At 34.2% G+C, this 14707-nt stretch overlaps 1 protein-coding gene across 1 annotated transcript in view; it reads right to left on the bottom strand.

Moving 5' to 3' along the window:
- The window catches only part of TMEM232 (transmembrane protein 232), a 216127-nt gene that overhangs the window by 178522 nt on the left and 22898 nt on the right, over positions 1-14707 (bottom strand). The window contains exon 4 of the mRNA XM_036747734.1: positions 4268-4425. Within this exon, the coding sequence (XP_036603629.1) occupies positions 4268-4425 (158 nt within the window). The remainder of the gene's footprint in view (positions 1-4267; positions 4426-14707) is intronic.

Raw genomic sequence — 14707 nt, 5'->3', positions numbered from 1 at the left:
ACAAAGGATTGCAAAAACAAATCAATGAATTGAACCTGCAGATTTAAAAAAAAAGAAACCAACTAATTAAAAAACCCCAATTAAACTCCAAAATAGGAATTTTGAAAATCAAAAAAGTAATAAATTTGGTAAATGTATTATAATTGTATAATTTGTACATATTGTATAATTATATAAAATAAATATTATTAATAGAAATAAAATTGAAAGAAATTTAATTTATTTAGTAAAACTTGATGGTATTAAAAATAAACCATTGGTTTTATAAAAAGATTAAGACCAAAGAACTCATGACAAAAATGAAGTTAATTCAAAACAAATGAAGAAAAAAAATTATTAGAAACAATTTTGCCAAATTATATGCTAAAAAAAACTGACAACAAATGAAAGTAATACATATTTACAAAACAGCAGAGAATCAGGTTAACAAAACAAGAAACAGAAAACTTATCTCTTTCATGGAAAAAGAAATTAAACAAGCTAAAAGTAACTCCTAAAGGCAATAAAAAGGATTAAATGTATTTACAAGCAAATTCTATTTAAAATTCAAAAACCAATGAATTCTAATATTACATACACCATTTGAAGAATAGCAGAAAAGGAGGTCCTATCAAATTTCTTCTAAGAGACAAATATAATATTGATATCTAAACCAATAAGGGTCAAAGTAAGAAAAAGAAAACTGTAGACCAGTATCACTAAAGAACTAATGAAATGTAAAATTTTAAACTAAACTATTAGCAAAAAAGACTACAGCAACATATCACAAAGATTATACATTATTACCAAGTTGGATTTAATACCAAGAATGCAAGATTTGTTCAATATTATGAAAATTAGAAATATAATAGAACATATTAATAACAAGAAAAACAGAAAAAGAATATACTTATGGCAATAAATACAGAAAATTTTTTTGATGGTATTTAACATCTCTTCTTGTTAAAAATACTTTCAAAAAATAAGCTGGCCTTTTTTAATATATTCAATAATATCTCTCTAAAACCAAGAGTCAGTCTTATGAATAATGGGGATAAATCAGAGGCTTTTCTAGTGAGACTAGGGAAAAGCAAAAATGTCAATTATCACAACTAATGTTAAATGTAACGCCGCAAATGATAGCTATAAAAATAAAGAAAAAGAAATTGCAGGAATATATATACACAAAGAGAAAATAAAATTACTGCTTTTTGTAGAAATAAAATGGTGTACTTAGAGAATCCCAGATACAACTAAAAAAATGAAACAACTTCAGCAAAGTTGCGGAATATAAAGTAAATCAACACAAATAATCAGTATTTCTGTATATTACTTCTTATCAAAAATCAGAAAAAGATAGAAAATAAAATTCCATTTAAAATAAATACAGAATGTATAAAAGAGTTGAGATATGCATGGGAACTGTATGACAATAACTACAAAATGTTCTTTACACATATAAAGACAGATCTAAATAATTGGAGAAGTATTAATTGCTCATGTGTAGATTAAGACAATATAATAAAAAACCAGAAATACCTAAATAAATTTACTTATTCAGTGTCATACCAATTATACTACTACAAGATTTCTTTATAAAGGTAGAAAAATAATAACAAAATTCACCTGGAGAAAAAAAATAGGTCAAGGGTCTCAAGTGAAATAATGGTGAAAAAAAGTAGGAAGGAAGTGGAATATCAGATTACAAATTATTTTACAAAGCAATAATCATAACCTTAAACTGTAACCTAACCTTAAATTTTAACCTTAACTCTAACCACTAAATTCATGCTTAGCTTTTTAAGTTGCTTATAAATAATTTTCTTCCAATTCTTCCAATCCTATTATGGCTAAAGTATACACTATAGCTTCGATATTAACTTCCTGGAACCCAAGGGTTTCCCACTGGGCCAGCAGCCCATGGAGAAAAGAAAAAGAAGAGATCCAGCTCATACTCAGAATGGAGGGAAGAGGGACAGCTTACTAAAGGTGAAGGTAAACCTGAGTCCCATGGCACCCATAACATGATTTAGCATTAGCTAAAAAAAAATATATATGATTGATCAATGGAACAGATTTGGTATAAACTATACAGAAGTAAACAAATGCAATAACCTAGTGTCTGATAAAACCAAAGATACCAGCTACTATGATAAGAACTTGACATTCAACAAAAACTTCTAGGGGAACAAATTGGAAGCCTTCTGGCAGAAATGAGGTATAGATCAATATCTTATATCATATGCCAAGATAAGGTCCAGATGGATACATTACTCACATACAAAGTATGTCATTATAAACAAATCAGAAGAGCAAGATCTATGGATAGGTGAGGATTTCATGACCACACATAGAGAGGATCACAGAAGATTTAATGGACAATTTTGACTACATGAAATTTAAAATATTTTGCATAAAACATCATCAATTCAGTTAAAATTAAAAGGGAAATTGATGACTGGAAAATGTTTTTAACAAATTTCTCTCATAAAAGTCATTTCCATGATATATAAGGAACTGACTCAAACTTATAAGAGCTCTTCTCCAACTTGCAAATGGTCCAAGCATATGAATAGGCAGTTTTCTCAGGTAGAAATCTAAGATATTAATAGCCATGTGGAAAAAAAAAAAACCACGGTCCAGATCACTATTAGTTAGAGAAATGCAAATTAAAAGCTACTCTGAGGTTCTACTTCACCATCATCAGATTGCTAAATTTCTCAAAAAAAAAAAAAAAAGAAAATGACAAAAGTTAGAGCGATTATGGGGAAAAAAAGACATTTTGATGCATGTTCATACAACTTTAAGTTGTTCTAGCCATTCTGGTAAGCAGTCTGGAACTATGCCAAAAAGGTACTAAATTCTGTAATAGCACTAATAGGTCTATATCCGAAAGAGATCAAATAAAGACAAAAAGAACCCATGTGTAAAAAACAAACAAAAAAACAAACAAAAAAAGACAATTTGATAAAGTTCTTTTTGTGATGGTAAAAAACTGGAAACTAAGAGTATACATAAAATGGGGAGCAGTTGAACAAATTGTGATATATGAATGTAATGTGTGTTAATAAGTGATAAAGAGGATGGTTTCAAAGAACCCTGGGAAGACTTGTATGAACTGATTCAGTCAAGTGAACTGGAACAATATCACAAAGACCAGAAACTTAAGAATTTTGATCAATGTAATGATCTGTTATGATTCCAGAAAACTAATGATGGACCATGCTAACTCCCTCCCAACAAACCAGTGAAGGACTTACAGCACAGCTTAAGGCATATATTTGGACATGGTCAAGGAGAGGATTTTTTTGGCTTGACTGCATATCTTCAATGCAGGGAAGGGAAGTGTTTGGGAGAGAAAATAGATTTTTGCTAAGTAAAAGAAAACTTTAAACAAATTTTTAAAAATAACCAATTGACTGATATCACAAAATTATAAGGGTAGTATATGAAGTAGGGGCTAAAACCAAAAGAGCATTTTCACATTTTATAGCTTCCCACACACACACACACACACACACACACACAAAAGGTTGATACTAATGGAATAATTCATTACATAAATACAGATATCAATTTCCTGTTAGGAATGAGAAGATTTAAATATCAAAGTAACAAAAGATTAACTATAGAAGAACATTATTAAAACTAAGATTATCCACATATTTCTTTTTTAATTATGAAACAAAAATTACTAGATATTATAGGGAGGACTGGACTTGTGATTTCATCAGTTTGGAGTACTACTTGATGGGAAGCTCTCTCGACCAACAAAGGTCACTACTTTCTCTGCAGTCTTAGGTTTCCCAGAGGTTAAATAACTTTCAGGGTCACATGTCCAGTATGGGCAGAGGCAGGATTTCCTGGTTCAGAGGCCACCTGTCTATTCAAAATTCTGCCTCTTTGTATGAGGGCAAAGATAGAGACTAAACCTATGATTCCCTTGGTACAAAAAAGTCCCTCTGGTGAGGAAACATTCTTTCAAAACAGGTTGGCACTACAAATTATAATCTTAGAGAGCTGCCTAAAGTACTTGAGAGGCTAAGTAAATTGCCCTCTCTCTGATCTCATGTCTTTCTGGCTTCAAGGCTGGCCACTATGCCATGCTACTTCTCATGCCTCTGGATATGTTATGTCAAACAATAAAGTATATATTAAAGAAAAGAAGAGAAAACTAAATTACAAAAGAAAAATTCATCATAAAACAGAATAGCCCATTTAGGTTCTAAAATACATAGTATATGGATATATGTAGCAAATTAAGAAAAAAATGGCAATTTTAAAGTACCTTTGTCAATTTTATTTCGCTTGAGTATAAATATGATTTCTGGGAAGCATCACAGCAGATTCTATACAAAACCGACTCAGCAATGAAAAATAGTGTTGTCAGGTGACTGAAGTTCAAGCAGGCATGATCCAAAGAAGTACAAAGCATGTTTAGAGCTTCTGAAATTTTAAAAATATGAGAATGAGTTCACATAAAATCTTGGTATTGTTTTAATATTTATTATCATGTGCCTTAATTTGGTCTTGTAACTGTTAATTGTTCAGTCAGCTAAGTCAATGAGTGATTACAGATAATAAACAGTGATTTGAATAATCTTGTAGAACTGCACCTATCCCTGAATTACTTGGAACAATTGGAACAGGTAAAACATTTGAAGATGGCAGGGTAAAAGAGGCATACTAGACAAGTTTTCCCAGTATTCCCTTACAATCAGTTTAAAAATAATGTGTCAGATTGAATTCTAAGGCAGCAAAGACAACAAAAGGTTGGTGAAACATTTGTCCAGTCCAGGACAACTTAGGAGAAAGGAGAGGCCTGTAGCACTGGAGACATATCTGGCTAGGGGTCAAAGTGTGGTGGCAGTGACACCAGCTGTGGCTCTTGGGGGCTGTGCTGGGGATAGTAGCAGCAGCAGAAATATTGGCAGCTCTCACTGACCAGAGATAGTAAGAGGATTGGACATCGGTTCAGAAAGAGATTCCATGGGAACTCTATGCTAGTACTGGGTTCAGGGCTAGACATTGGCAACTCCATTGCCCATTACCAGTTCCTGAGCAGACAGAAGCACAGTCACAAAGGAGCAGGGGCCTTAGTTCCAAATGGCATTTCCAGGGAGAAGAAAAACTGTGGTCTGAGAACTTGGGTAAAAACAAGAGCAAAGACCAGGTGACCAGTCACTACAACCTTCTCCAGATGATACTACCTTGGAAGCACTAAAAACTTACAGATTTTCAAAATTAATTGTGAAAACACCAAGACAAAAAAGCCTGAAGTTTGGGACAGTGACAAGCCCTCTCCACTCCCCAGGTCAGCAAAACCCAATTCCAACATAAAGTTCAAGGTCAAGAAATGTGCTGGAAAATTGGGCAAACAAAAAGAGAACCTGACCATAAAAAGCTCCTATGGTGACAGGGAAACTCAAGACACAAGCTCAGAAGAAGACAATGATGTGAAAATGTGTACAAACAAAACCTCAAAGAAAAATGCAGTTTGGACATAAGAATAAAAAGAATTCATGTAAAAGCTAAAGAAAGATATTTCAAAAGATTTTAAAAATCAGAGTAGTAGAGGGAAAATTGAAAAAAGAAATGAGGGCTATGTAAGAAAATTATGAAAAGAAAATTAATAGCTTGGTGAAAGAGGTAGAAAAATACTAAAGACAAAACCTTAAAAAAACCAGAATTGGCCAAATGATAAAAGAGGTACAAAACCCATCGAAGAAAATACCTTAAAAATTAGAAATGAGAAAGTAGAAGTTAATGATTCCATGAGACATCAAGAAACAACAACAAAAAGTCAAACATATGAATAAATAGAAGAAAAGGTGAAATATCTCACCAGAAAAACAACTGATTGGGAAAACAGATCAAATACAAATAAAGGAAATAGATTTGAAGGGTGAAGAGAGAAGAAATATGGGGAAAATAGCCTACACATAAAAGAGGAATGCAAGGAAGAGTTGTTACAATGGAGGGGAAAATGAGGAGTGGGAAACACTTGAACCTCACTCTCATCAAAACTGGTTTAAAGAGGGAAGACTGTATATGCAAACTCAATTGGGTAAAGAAATCATCTTACCCAACAATGAAGTAGGAGGGGAAAGTACTAAGACAAAGGAAGGCCTATAATAATGGGAGGACAAATTAAGAGAGGCTGTGGCCAGATGCAAAACAGACTTCTGAGGAAAGAGAGAGATAGAAATATAGACACAGAGACAGACAGAGACAGAGAGAGACACAGACAGAAAGACAGAAAGAAGACACAGAGAGAAGGTTAGACCAAAGAAAGAAGAATGGATGGAAATAGCAATCATAATTGTGAGTATGGACAGGATGAACTCACCCATAAAATGGAAGTGAATAGCAAAATGGATTAGAAACCAGAAGCCAGCAATAAGTTGTTCACAAGAAACACAAATGAAACAATAAAACACATAGTAAAAATAAGGGGCTAAAACTATTATGCTTCAGCTCAAGCAATAAAAACACAGGAGTAGAAATCATGATCTCAGACAAAGTAAGAGCAAAATTAGACCCAACTAAAAGAGACAATCATAACACAAATACGGTTTTGATACCTAAACCAGGGAGAGCAAAAACAGAGAAAGCAAACTATAGACCAAATTCTAAAATTAATATTGATACAAAAATTTAAATTAAATACTAGCAAGAACACTACAGCAATATATCACAAATATCAAACTATGAGCAGGTGGAATTTATACCAGGAATACAGGGATGATTCAAAATTATGAAAACTATCAGCACAATTAACCACAACAATAGCAAAAACAACAAAATCATATGATTATATCCATAGATGCAGAAAAAGCTTTTGACAAAATACAATATCTTGTGCTAGAAACCACAGGATTAAAATGAAGCTTTTCTGAAACTGACAAGTAGTATCTAACTAAAACCAAAAGCAAGCTTTATCTGCAAGGAGGATAAATTAGAAACCTTCCTATATTTCTAGTACCTTTGTTTGTGTTGGCAAAAAATTTGGAAATTGAAGGGATGTCCATTAACTGGTAATGGCTGAACATATGATTGTGATGAAATACTAGTGTACTGTAAGAAATGATGAAGAGAATGGTTTCAGAAAAATCTAGGAAGACATATGAGCTGATGCAAAATTAAGTGAGCAGAACTAGGAGAATATTTTTCAGAGTAAGAGCAATATAATAATGGTAATAAGCTGTGAAAGACTTAACTATTCTGATCAATATAATGATCCACAACAATTCCAAAGGATGCATGAAGAAAAATACTCTCCATCTCCAGAGAGAGAACTGATGAACTCTGTGCATATTTACTTACAGTTTTTTCATTTTCTTCATTTTTCCTCACTTTTTTGTAACATGGATAATATGGAAATATGTTGTGCATTATTTCACATGTGTAATTGATACACTGCTTCCTTTCTCAGTGTAACGATTGGGAGGAATTGGAGGAAGGAAGATGATTTTGAACTCAAAACTTTAAAAAAAATGTAAAAAATAAATATTTTTAAAAGAAGTAAAATATTCTCACCCTAATATCTAAGACTACAGAAAAATCTGGTTTTAGCCTTTTCTTTTACCCCTTTTAACACTATATATTTACCCATTAACTTTGCTACCAGCACAATGGTGAGAAAAAAATAACATGATACAACACTGAGCAATAATGGAATTACATAGAGTCAAAGAAAATGCATATAAGGTGAAGGTCTGAATCTAGGGCATAAGAAATGGTTCACAAAATGGCTATATTGAGACAAAAGAGGCTGGAGTTAGAAAGAAAAGCAGAATTTGATTCAAATATCTTTGGATGACAGGATGAATATAAAAGGAATAAAGTGCCATATTAAGACAGCTATTATCTATAAAAGTGGACATCGAGCCTCTTCTCAGTATACGAAAATTCCTGAAGAATGATGTCTGAATCTCTCAGATATCTCTCCGCTAGGTAATTAAGTAAGCCACAATCTGATGGGATATACAGAATAAATAATCATAATAATCATATTAAGGTTGTAGTATGAAAAAGATATGCTCACATTTTAACAGGAAAATGAGTAAAGAAAGGCAGGCAGTTAAATTTATTGTTTCTTTTACATGTTAGCATTCCTTTTTAAATTTTGAGTTCCAAATTTTTCCCCTCCTTCCAGTTTCTACTCTCCCCATTGAGAAGGCAAGCAATATATCAATTATATACATGAAGTCATACACAATATTATTTCCATATTAGCAATATTACAAAAAAGCAGGAAAAATATTTTTCAATCTGCACTCAAAATTTATTAGTTCTCTCTCCAGAGGTGGAAAACATTTTTTTCATAAATCCTTTGGAATTGTCCAGGATTACTATATTGGTTACATTAGTTAATTCTTTCATACTGGATCATCATTACAATACAATGATCTCCTGGTTCTGCTAAGTTCATTTTGCATCAGTTCATATCAATCTTCCCTGGTTTTTCTAAACTTAGTCCCTTTGTGATTTCTTAAACAATGGAATTCCATCACAATCATATACCACAACTTCTACAGCCAATCCCAAATTGATGGGTATCCCCTTATTTCCATTTTTTGACAACACAAAAAGAGCTTCCAGAAAGATTTTTGTACACATAGATCTTTTCCTTCTTCTTTGATCTCTTTGGGACATAGACACAGTAGCGGTATTGATGGGTCAAAGGATATGAACAATTTTGCAGCCCATTTTGACATAGGTCAAATTGTTCCCCAGAATGGTTAGGACCACTAACAGTTCATCGGTGTCCCTATTTTTCCACATTTCCTTCATAACTTGTCATTTTCGGGGAGGGAGCTCAGCGTGGGCGGTGGCAGGACCAACCAGACCGGGAGCAGGCGGAACAGGGCCCTAGTGCCCTGAATCAGACTTCTCAACCCATAAACACCAAAGACAGCAGAGAAGGTTAGTGGGAAAAGCTGCGCTGACGGAGGGAAGAAGTTTGCGGTTCTGTCACCGCCCCAGGGGCACAGGAGGTGGTGCAGCTACAGAACTACAGCTGCAGTTGCTTCTGGCCCCAGGCCCACCTGGTGGGAGGAATTAAGTGGTGGATCAGAGCAGGAGTGCAGAGCCTGCTTAAGATTTGCGTCAGGTCCGGGTTGGTGGTTCTTGGGGAAGGAGGAGAGCTGGTGTGGCAGAGCTGGCTGTATAGAAATAGCTCTGAAATCAACAGCACATCCCCCTCAAGCTTGGAACAAAGTACTCTTTGCTCTACAAGCAGTCATACCCCGACGGAAAACTCAAGGGTCAAGTAAGTTGGCTGGGAACATGGCCAGGCAGCGAAAATGCACTCAGATTCAGTCTCAGACTCTGGAATCTTTCTTTGGTGACAAAGAAGACCAAAGCATACAGACAGAAGTCAACAAAGTCAAAGAGCCTACATCAAAAGCCTCCAAGAAAAACATGAACTGGTCTCAGGCCATGGAAGAGCTCAAAAATGAGTTGGAAAAGCAAGTTAGAGAAGTAGAGGAAAAATTGGGAAGAGAAATGAGAAGGATGCGAGAAAACCATGAAAAATAAGTCAATGACTTCCTAAAGGAGACCCAAAAAAATACTGAAAAAAATATCAAAGAAAACAACACCTTAAAAAATAGACTAACTCAAATGGCAAAGGAGCTCCAAAAAGCCAATGAGGAGAAAAATGCCTTGAAAGGCAGAATTAGCCAAATGGAAAAGGAGGTCCAAAAGACCACTGAAGAAAATGCTACCTTAAAAATTAGATTGGAGCAAGTGGAAGCTAGTGACTTTATGAGAAATCAAGATATTATAAAACAGAGCCAAAGGAATGAAAAAGTAGAAGACTGTGAAATATCTCATTGGAAAAACCACTGACCTGGAAAATAGATCCAAGAGAGAGAATTTAAAAAGTATTGGACTACCTGAAAGCCATGATCAAAAAAAGAGCCTAGATATCATCTTTCAAGAAATTATCAAGGAGAACTGCCCTGATATTCTAGAGCCAGAGGGTAAAATAAAAATTGAAAGAATCCACAGATCACCTCCTCAAAAAAGATCCCAAAAAGAAAACTCCTAGGAATATTGTTGCCAAATTCCAGAACTTCCAGATCAAGGACAAAATACTGCAAGCAGCCAGAAAGAAACAATTTGAGTATTGTGGAAAAACAATCAGGGTAACATAGGATCTAGCAGCTTCCACATTAAGGGATCGAAGGGCTTGGAATATGACATTCCGGAGGTCAATGGAACTAGGATTAAAACCAAGAATCACCTACCCAGCAAAACTGAGTATCATGCTCCAAGGAAAAATATGAATTTTCAATAAAATAGAGGACTTTAAGCTTTTTCAGTGAAAAGACCAGAACTGAATAGAAAATTTGACTTTCAAACATAAGAATCAAGAGAAGCATGAAAAGGTAAACAAGAAAGAGAAATCATAAGGGACTTACTAAAGTTGAGCTATTTTATTTACATTCCTACATGGAAAGATGATGTGTAAGATTCATGAGACCTCAGTATCATAGTAGCTGAAAGGAACATGCATATATATATGTGTATGTATATATATACATATGTGTGTGTCTATACATGTATATATGTAGGTATATATATATGTGTGTATGTGTATGTATGTGTGTGTGTGTGTGTGTGTATACACAGAGGGCACAGGGTGAGTTGAATATGAAGGGATGATTTCTAAAAAAATAAAATAAAATTAAGGGATAAGAAAGGAATATATTGAGAGAGGGAAAAAGGGAGAGACAGAATTGGGTAAATTATCTTGCATAAAAGTGGCAAGAAAAAGCAGTTCCATAGGAAGGGAAGAGGGGCCAGGTGAGGAGGAATGAGTAAATCTTCCTCTCATCAGAATTGACCTGAGGAGGGAATACCATACACACTCAGTTGGGTATCTTACCCCACAGGAAAGAAGGAGGAAGAAGATAAAAAAGGTGGGATGATAGAAGGGAGGGCAGATAGAGGAGGAGGTAATCAAAAACACACACTTTCAAAAAGGGACAGGGTCAAGGGAGAAAATTCAATAAAGGGGGATAGGTTAGGAAGGAACAAAACATAGTTAATCTTTCACAACATGAGTAGTGTGGAAGGGTTTTACATAATGATATGCATGTGGCTTGAATTGCTTGCCTTCTTAGGGAGGGTGGGCAGGGAGGGAAGAGGGGAGAGAATTTGGAACTCAAAGTTTTAAAAACAAACATTCAAAAACAAAAAAAAAAGTTTTTGCATGCAACTAGGAAATAAGATACACAGGCAATGGGGCATAGAAATTTATCTTGCCCTACAAGAGAAGAAGGGGAAGGGGGATGGGAGGGGAGTGGGGTGACAGAAGGGAGGGCTGACTGGGGAATGGGGCAACCAGAATATACGCCATCTTGGAGTGAGTGGCAGGGTAGAAATGGGGAGAAAATTTGTAACTCAAACTCTTGTGAAAATCGATGATGAAAACGAAATATATTAAATAAATTAATTTTAAAAAAGAAAAAAAGAAAAAAAGTAATTAGGAAATATTTAATAAAATAAATAAAAATGTGATAGAACAGAAAAAAAGGATTTGCCATTTTCCTTTACTGTCATGTTATCCAATTTGATAGGTGTGCAATGGTACATTGGAGTTGTTTTAATTTGTATTTCTCTAATTATTAGTGGTTCATAGAATTTTTTCATGTGACTATTGATAACTTCACTCTCTTCTATTGAAAACTGCCTTTTTATATCCTTTGACTACCTATCAACTAAGGAAATGCTTTTATTTTTCTAAGTTTGGCTCCATTCCCCATGTATTGGGAAATGAAACTTTAACCAAAGAAATGCTATAATTTTTACTGCTTTACTTCTAATTTTGGGTGTTAGTTTTGTTGTGCAAAATCTTTTTAATTTAATGCAATTAAAATTAACCACTTTCCCTCCTGTGATACCCTCTACTTCTTGTTGGTCATAAACTCTTCCATTATCCATAAATATGAATGATGTTTTCCATGATTCTCTAATTTGCTTAAGATGTCACCTTTTATGTTTAGTTCAATTACTCATTTAGATCTTATTTTGGTATGTGGTATGAGTTGTTGGTCTATGGCTAAATTCTGCCAGAAGGCTTTCTAGTATTCCCAGGTGTTTTTGTCTAATAGTGAATTTTTGCCCCCACAGCTTGGATATTTATATTTGTCAAACACTAGATTGCTGTGTACATTTGCTTCTGCATACCGTGTATTTAATCTACCCCAGTGATCAACCCTTCTATTTTTTATCTAATACCAGATCATTTTCATGATTTCTAGTTTGTAATATGATTTGAGATTTGGTACTGCTAAGCTGACTTTTCACTTTTTTTTATTCATTTGATATTCTTGACCTTCTATTCTTCCAGATGAATTTTGTTATTATTTTTCTAGCTCTATAAAATAATTAATTGGTTGTCTGGTACAGAACTGAATAAATGTTTTAATTTAGATAGAACTGCCATTCTGATTACATTGGTTTGGCCTACCCATGAGTAATTAATATTTCTCTTCTTGTTTGGATTTGCCTTTATTTGTGTGAAAAGTATTTTGTAATTTTGTTCAAATTGTTCCTGGATATGCCTTGGTAGCTAGAATCCCAAATATTTTATACTGTCTGCAGTTATTAAATGGAAATTGTCTCTCTCTTCCTTTGGCTTTTCTTGGTAAGCTATGTAACTGTGAATGATTTTTGTGGGTTTATTCTGTATCCTGCAACTTTGCTAAAATTGTTAATTATTTCAAATTGTTTTTAATTGATTCTCTAGGGTATTCTAAGTATACCATCACATCATCTGCAAAGAGTGATAGTTTTGTTTCCTTGCCACTTATTTCTTCAATTTCTTTCTCCTGTCATTGCCGTAGCTTGCATTTCTAGTACAATATTGAAGAGTCATGAAAATAGACTTGATTGTTCACCCCTAATTTTACTGAAAAGGCTTCTAGTTTAGCCCCATGACAGATGAGGCTTGCTTTTGGTTTTAGATAGATACTACTTATCAGTTTAAGAAAAGTTCCATTTATACTTTCTGCTATTTTTAAAAATACAAATGGGTATTATATTTTGCCAAAAGCTTGGTCTGCATCTATTGATATAATCATATAATTTTGGGGTGTTTTTGTTACTGATTTGGTCAATTTTGCTTATAGTTTTTCTAATATTGTCCTGCAATCCTGGAATAATCCGACCTGTTCATAGTGCATCATCTTTGTGACCTACTGCTGCAGTATAATTGCTAGTATTTTATTTAAATGTTTGTATCAATATTCATTCAGGAATTTGATCTATAGTTTTCTTTTTCAGTTAGTGTTCTCCCTGGTTTAGGTAGCAAAACCATATTTGTGTCATAGGAGGAATTTGTTAGGAATCTTCCTTTACCTCTTTTTTAAAAAATAATTTATATAGTAGGAGAATTATTTGTTCCTTAAGAGTTTGGTAGAATTCATTGCAAATCCGTTCTGGTCCTAGCGAGTTTTTCTTAAAGAGCTCATTTATTGCTTGCGTAACTTTTTAAAGTATTCTATTTCCGTTTCTGTTAATCCAGGTAATTTTTTTCTATGTATTCAACCATCTCATTTAGATTATCCATTTACTGGCATATAATTCAGCAAAATAGAACCCAGTCCTAAGCACAGTGGCAGCATAGAGGTCCTCTGTAATTTTTTTCTGACCCAAAAACCAACCCCCCTTTCTGTCTATTGCTGCTGCTGCTGCCACAGCCTCTAAAATACTGTGCTACTGGTTAGCCTCCAACCTAGTGACAGAGACTTCTTTGAACCTCCTAAATATCTCTGACTTGGAAAAATGTCTCACCCTGACCATTTGTTAGTTATGCTGTTCCAGAATTCAATTTGACATGTTACTTTAAAATTGTTTGGAGGGGAACGCTGAGAGAATTTGGCTAGAATCCTCCTTCTATTCTGCCATCTTGACTTCAAACTGGCTGTTAAATTTAAAAAAATCAGGCTAGCTGCTCAGCACCAAATAGGGTCTAAAAATAGAGGTCATAGAAAATTTTAAAGTGTCGCTGTCAGTGTCATCTGATTGTCTTTTGCCCATAATATGGCAAGAAATTTCAACAGTATGCAGTTTGCTGAGAGTTAGCAATAAGCCACATATTCTATTTTATTTGTCAGAATTAGGCATCAATGCAAGTAGAGAATTTATCACAATTTTAGACTTTGGAAGCAATTAACATGATTTAGAGTAAATCTGTGGGTAAAAGCAGACCTCGGAAAAGATTATAGGACACCAGGAGATTAGAAGGTAAGAATGATATAAAGTCACAGAAGAGCTGCGTTCTCATTTTGGGTCTGCTGCTATTTTTCTCCCCTGAAGCCAATCCCTTAACCTGTCTGTATCTAAGATTTGTTGTCCCTCAAATAGGGATAATGATACCTGCTCTGCCTCACAGAATTGTTGCTGGAATTAAATAATGTACATAAAATGTTTTGACAGCCATAAAGCCCTATAAAAATGCAAGGAACTGCTCCGATTTATATTTTATGTGACATAATAGGTTAATTCTATTTGTTATCCCATTCATGTTCTGTCTATGGACCTGGGAGCCTCCCACTGCTGTCTCTTCCTATTTCTCGCCTGTTTCTCTTTCTGCTGTTCTGCAACATGGACAAGTCCATATATAATTCCTTATCCCCATTTATGAATTAAGTACACAGTTTTTTGAGGTCTTTAGGGGTTTAAAACATCCGCTATGAAGAAATAATCAATA

Source organism: Trichosurus vulpecula, chromosome 1, assembly GCF_011100635.1.
Source record: "Trichosurus vulpecula isolate mTriVul1 chromosome 1, mTriVul1.pri, whole genome shotgun sequence".
NCBI lineage: Eukaryota > Metazoa > Chordata > Mammalia > Diprotodontia > Phalangeridae > Trichosurus > Trichosurus vulpecula.
Note: the sequence above shows the minus strand (reverse complement) of the source record. Positions and strands in the feature narration are given on the sequence as shown.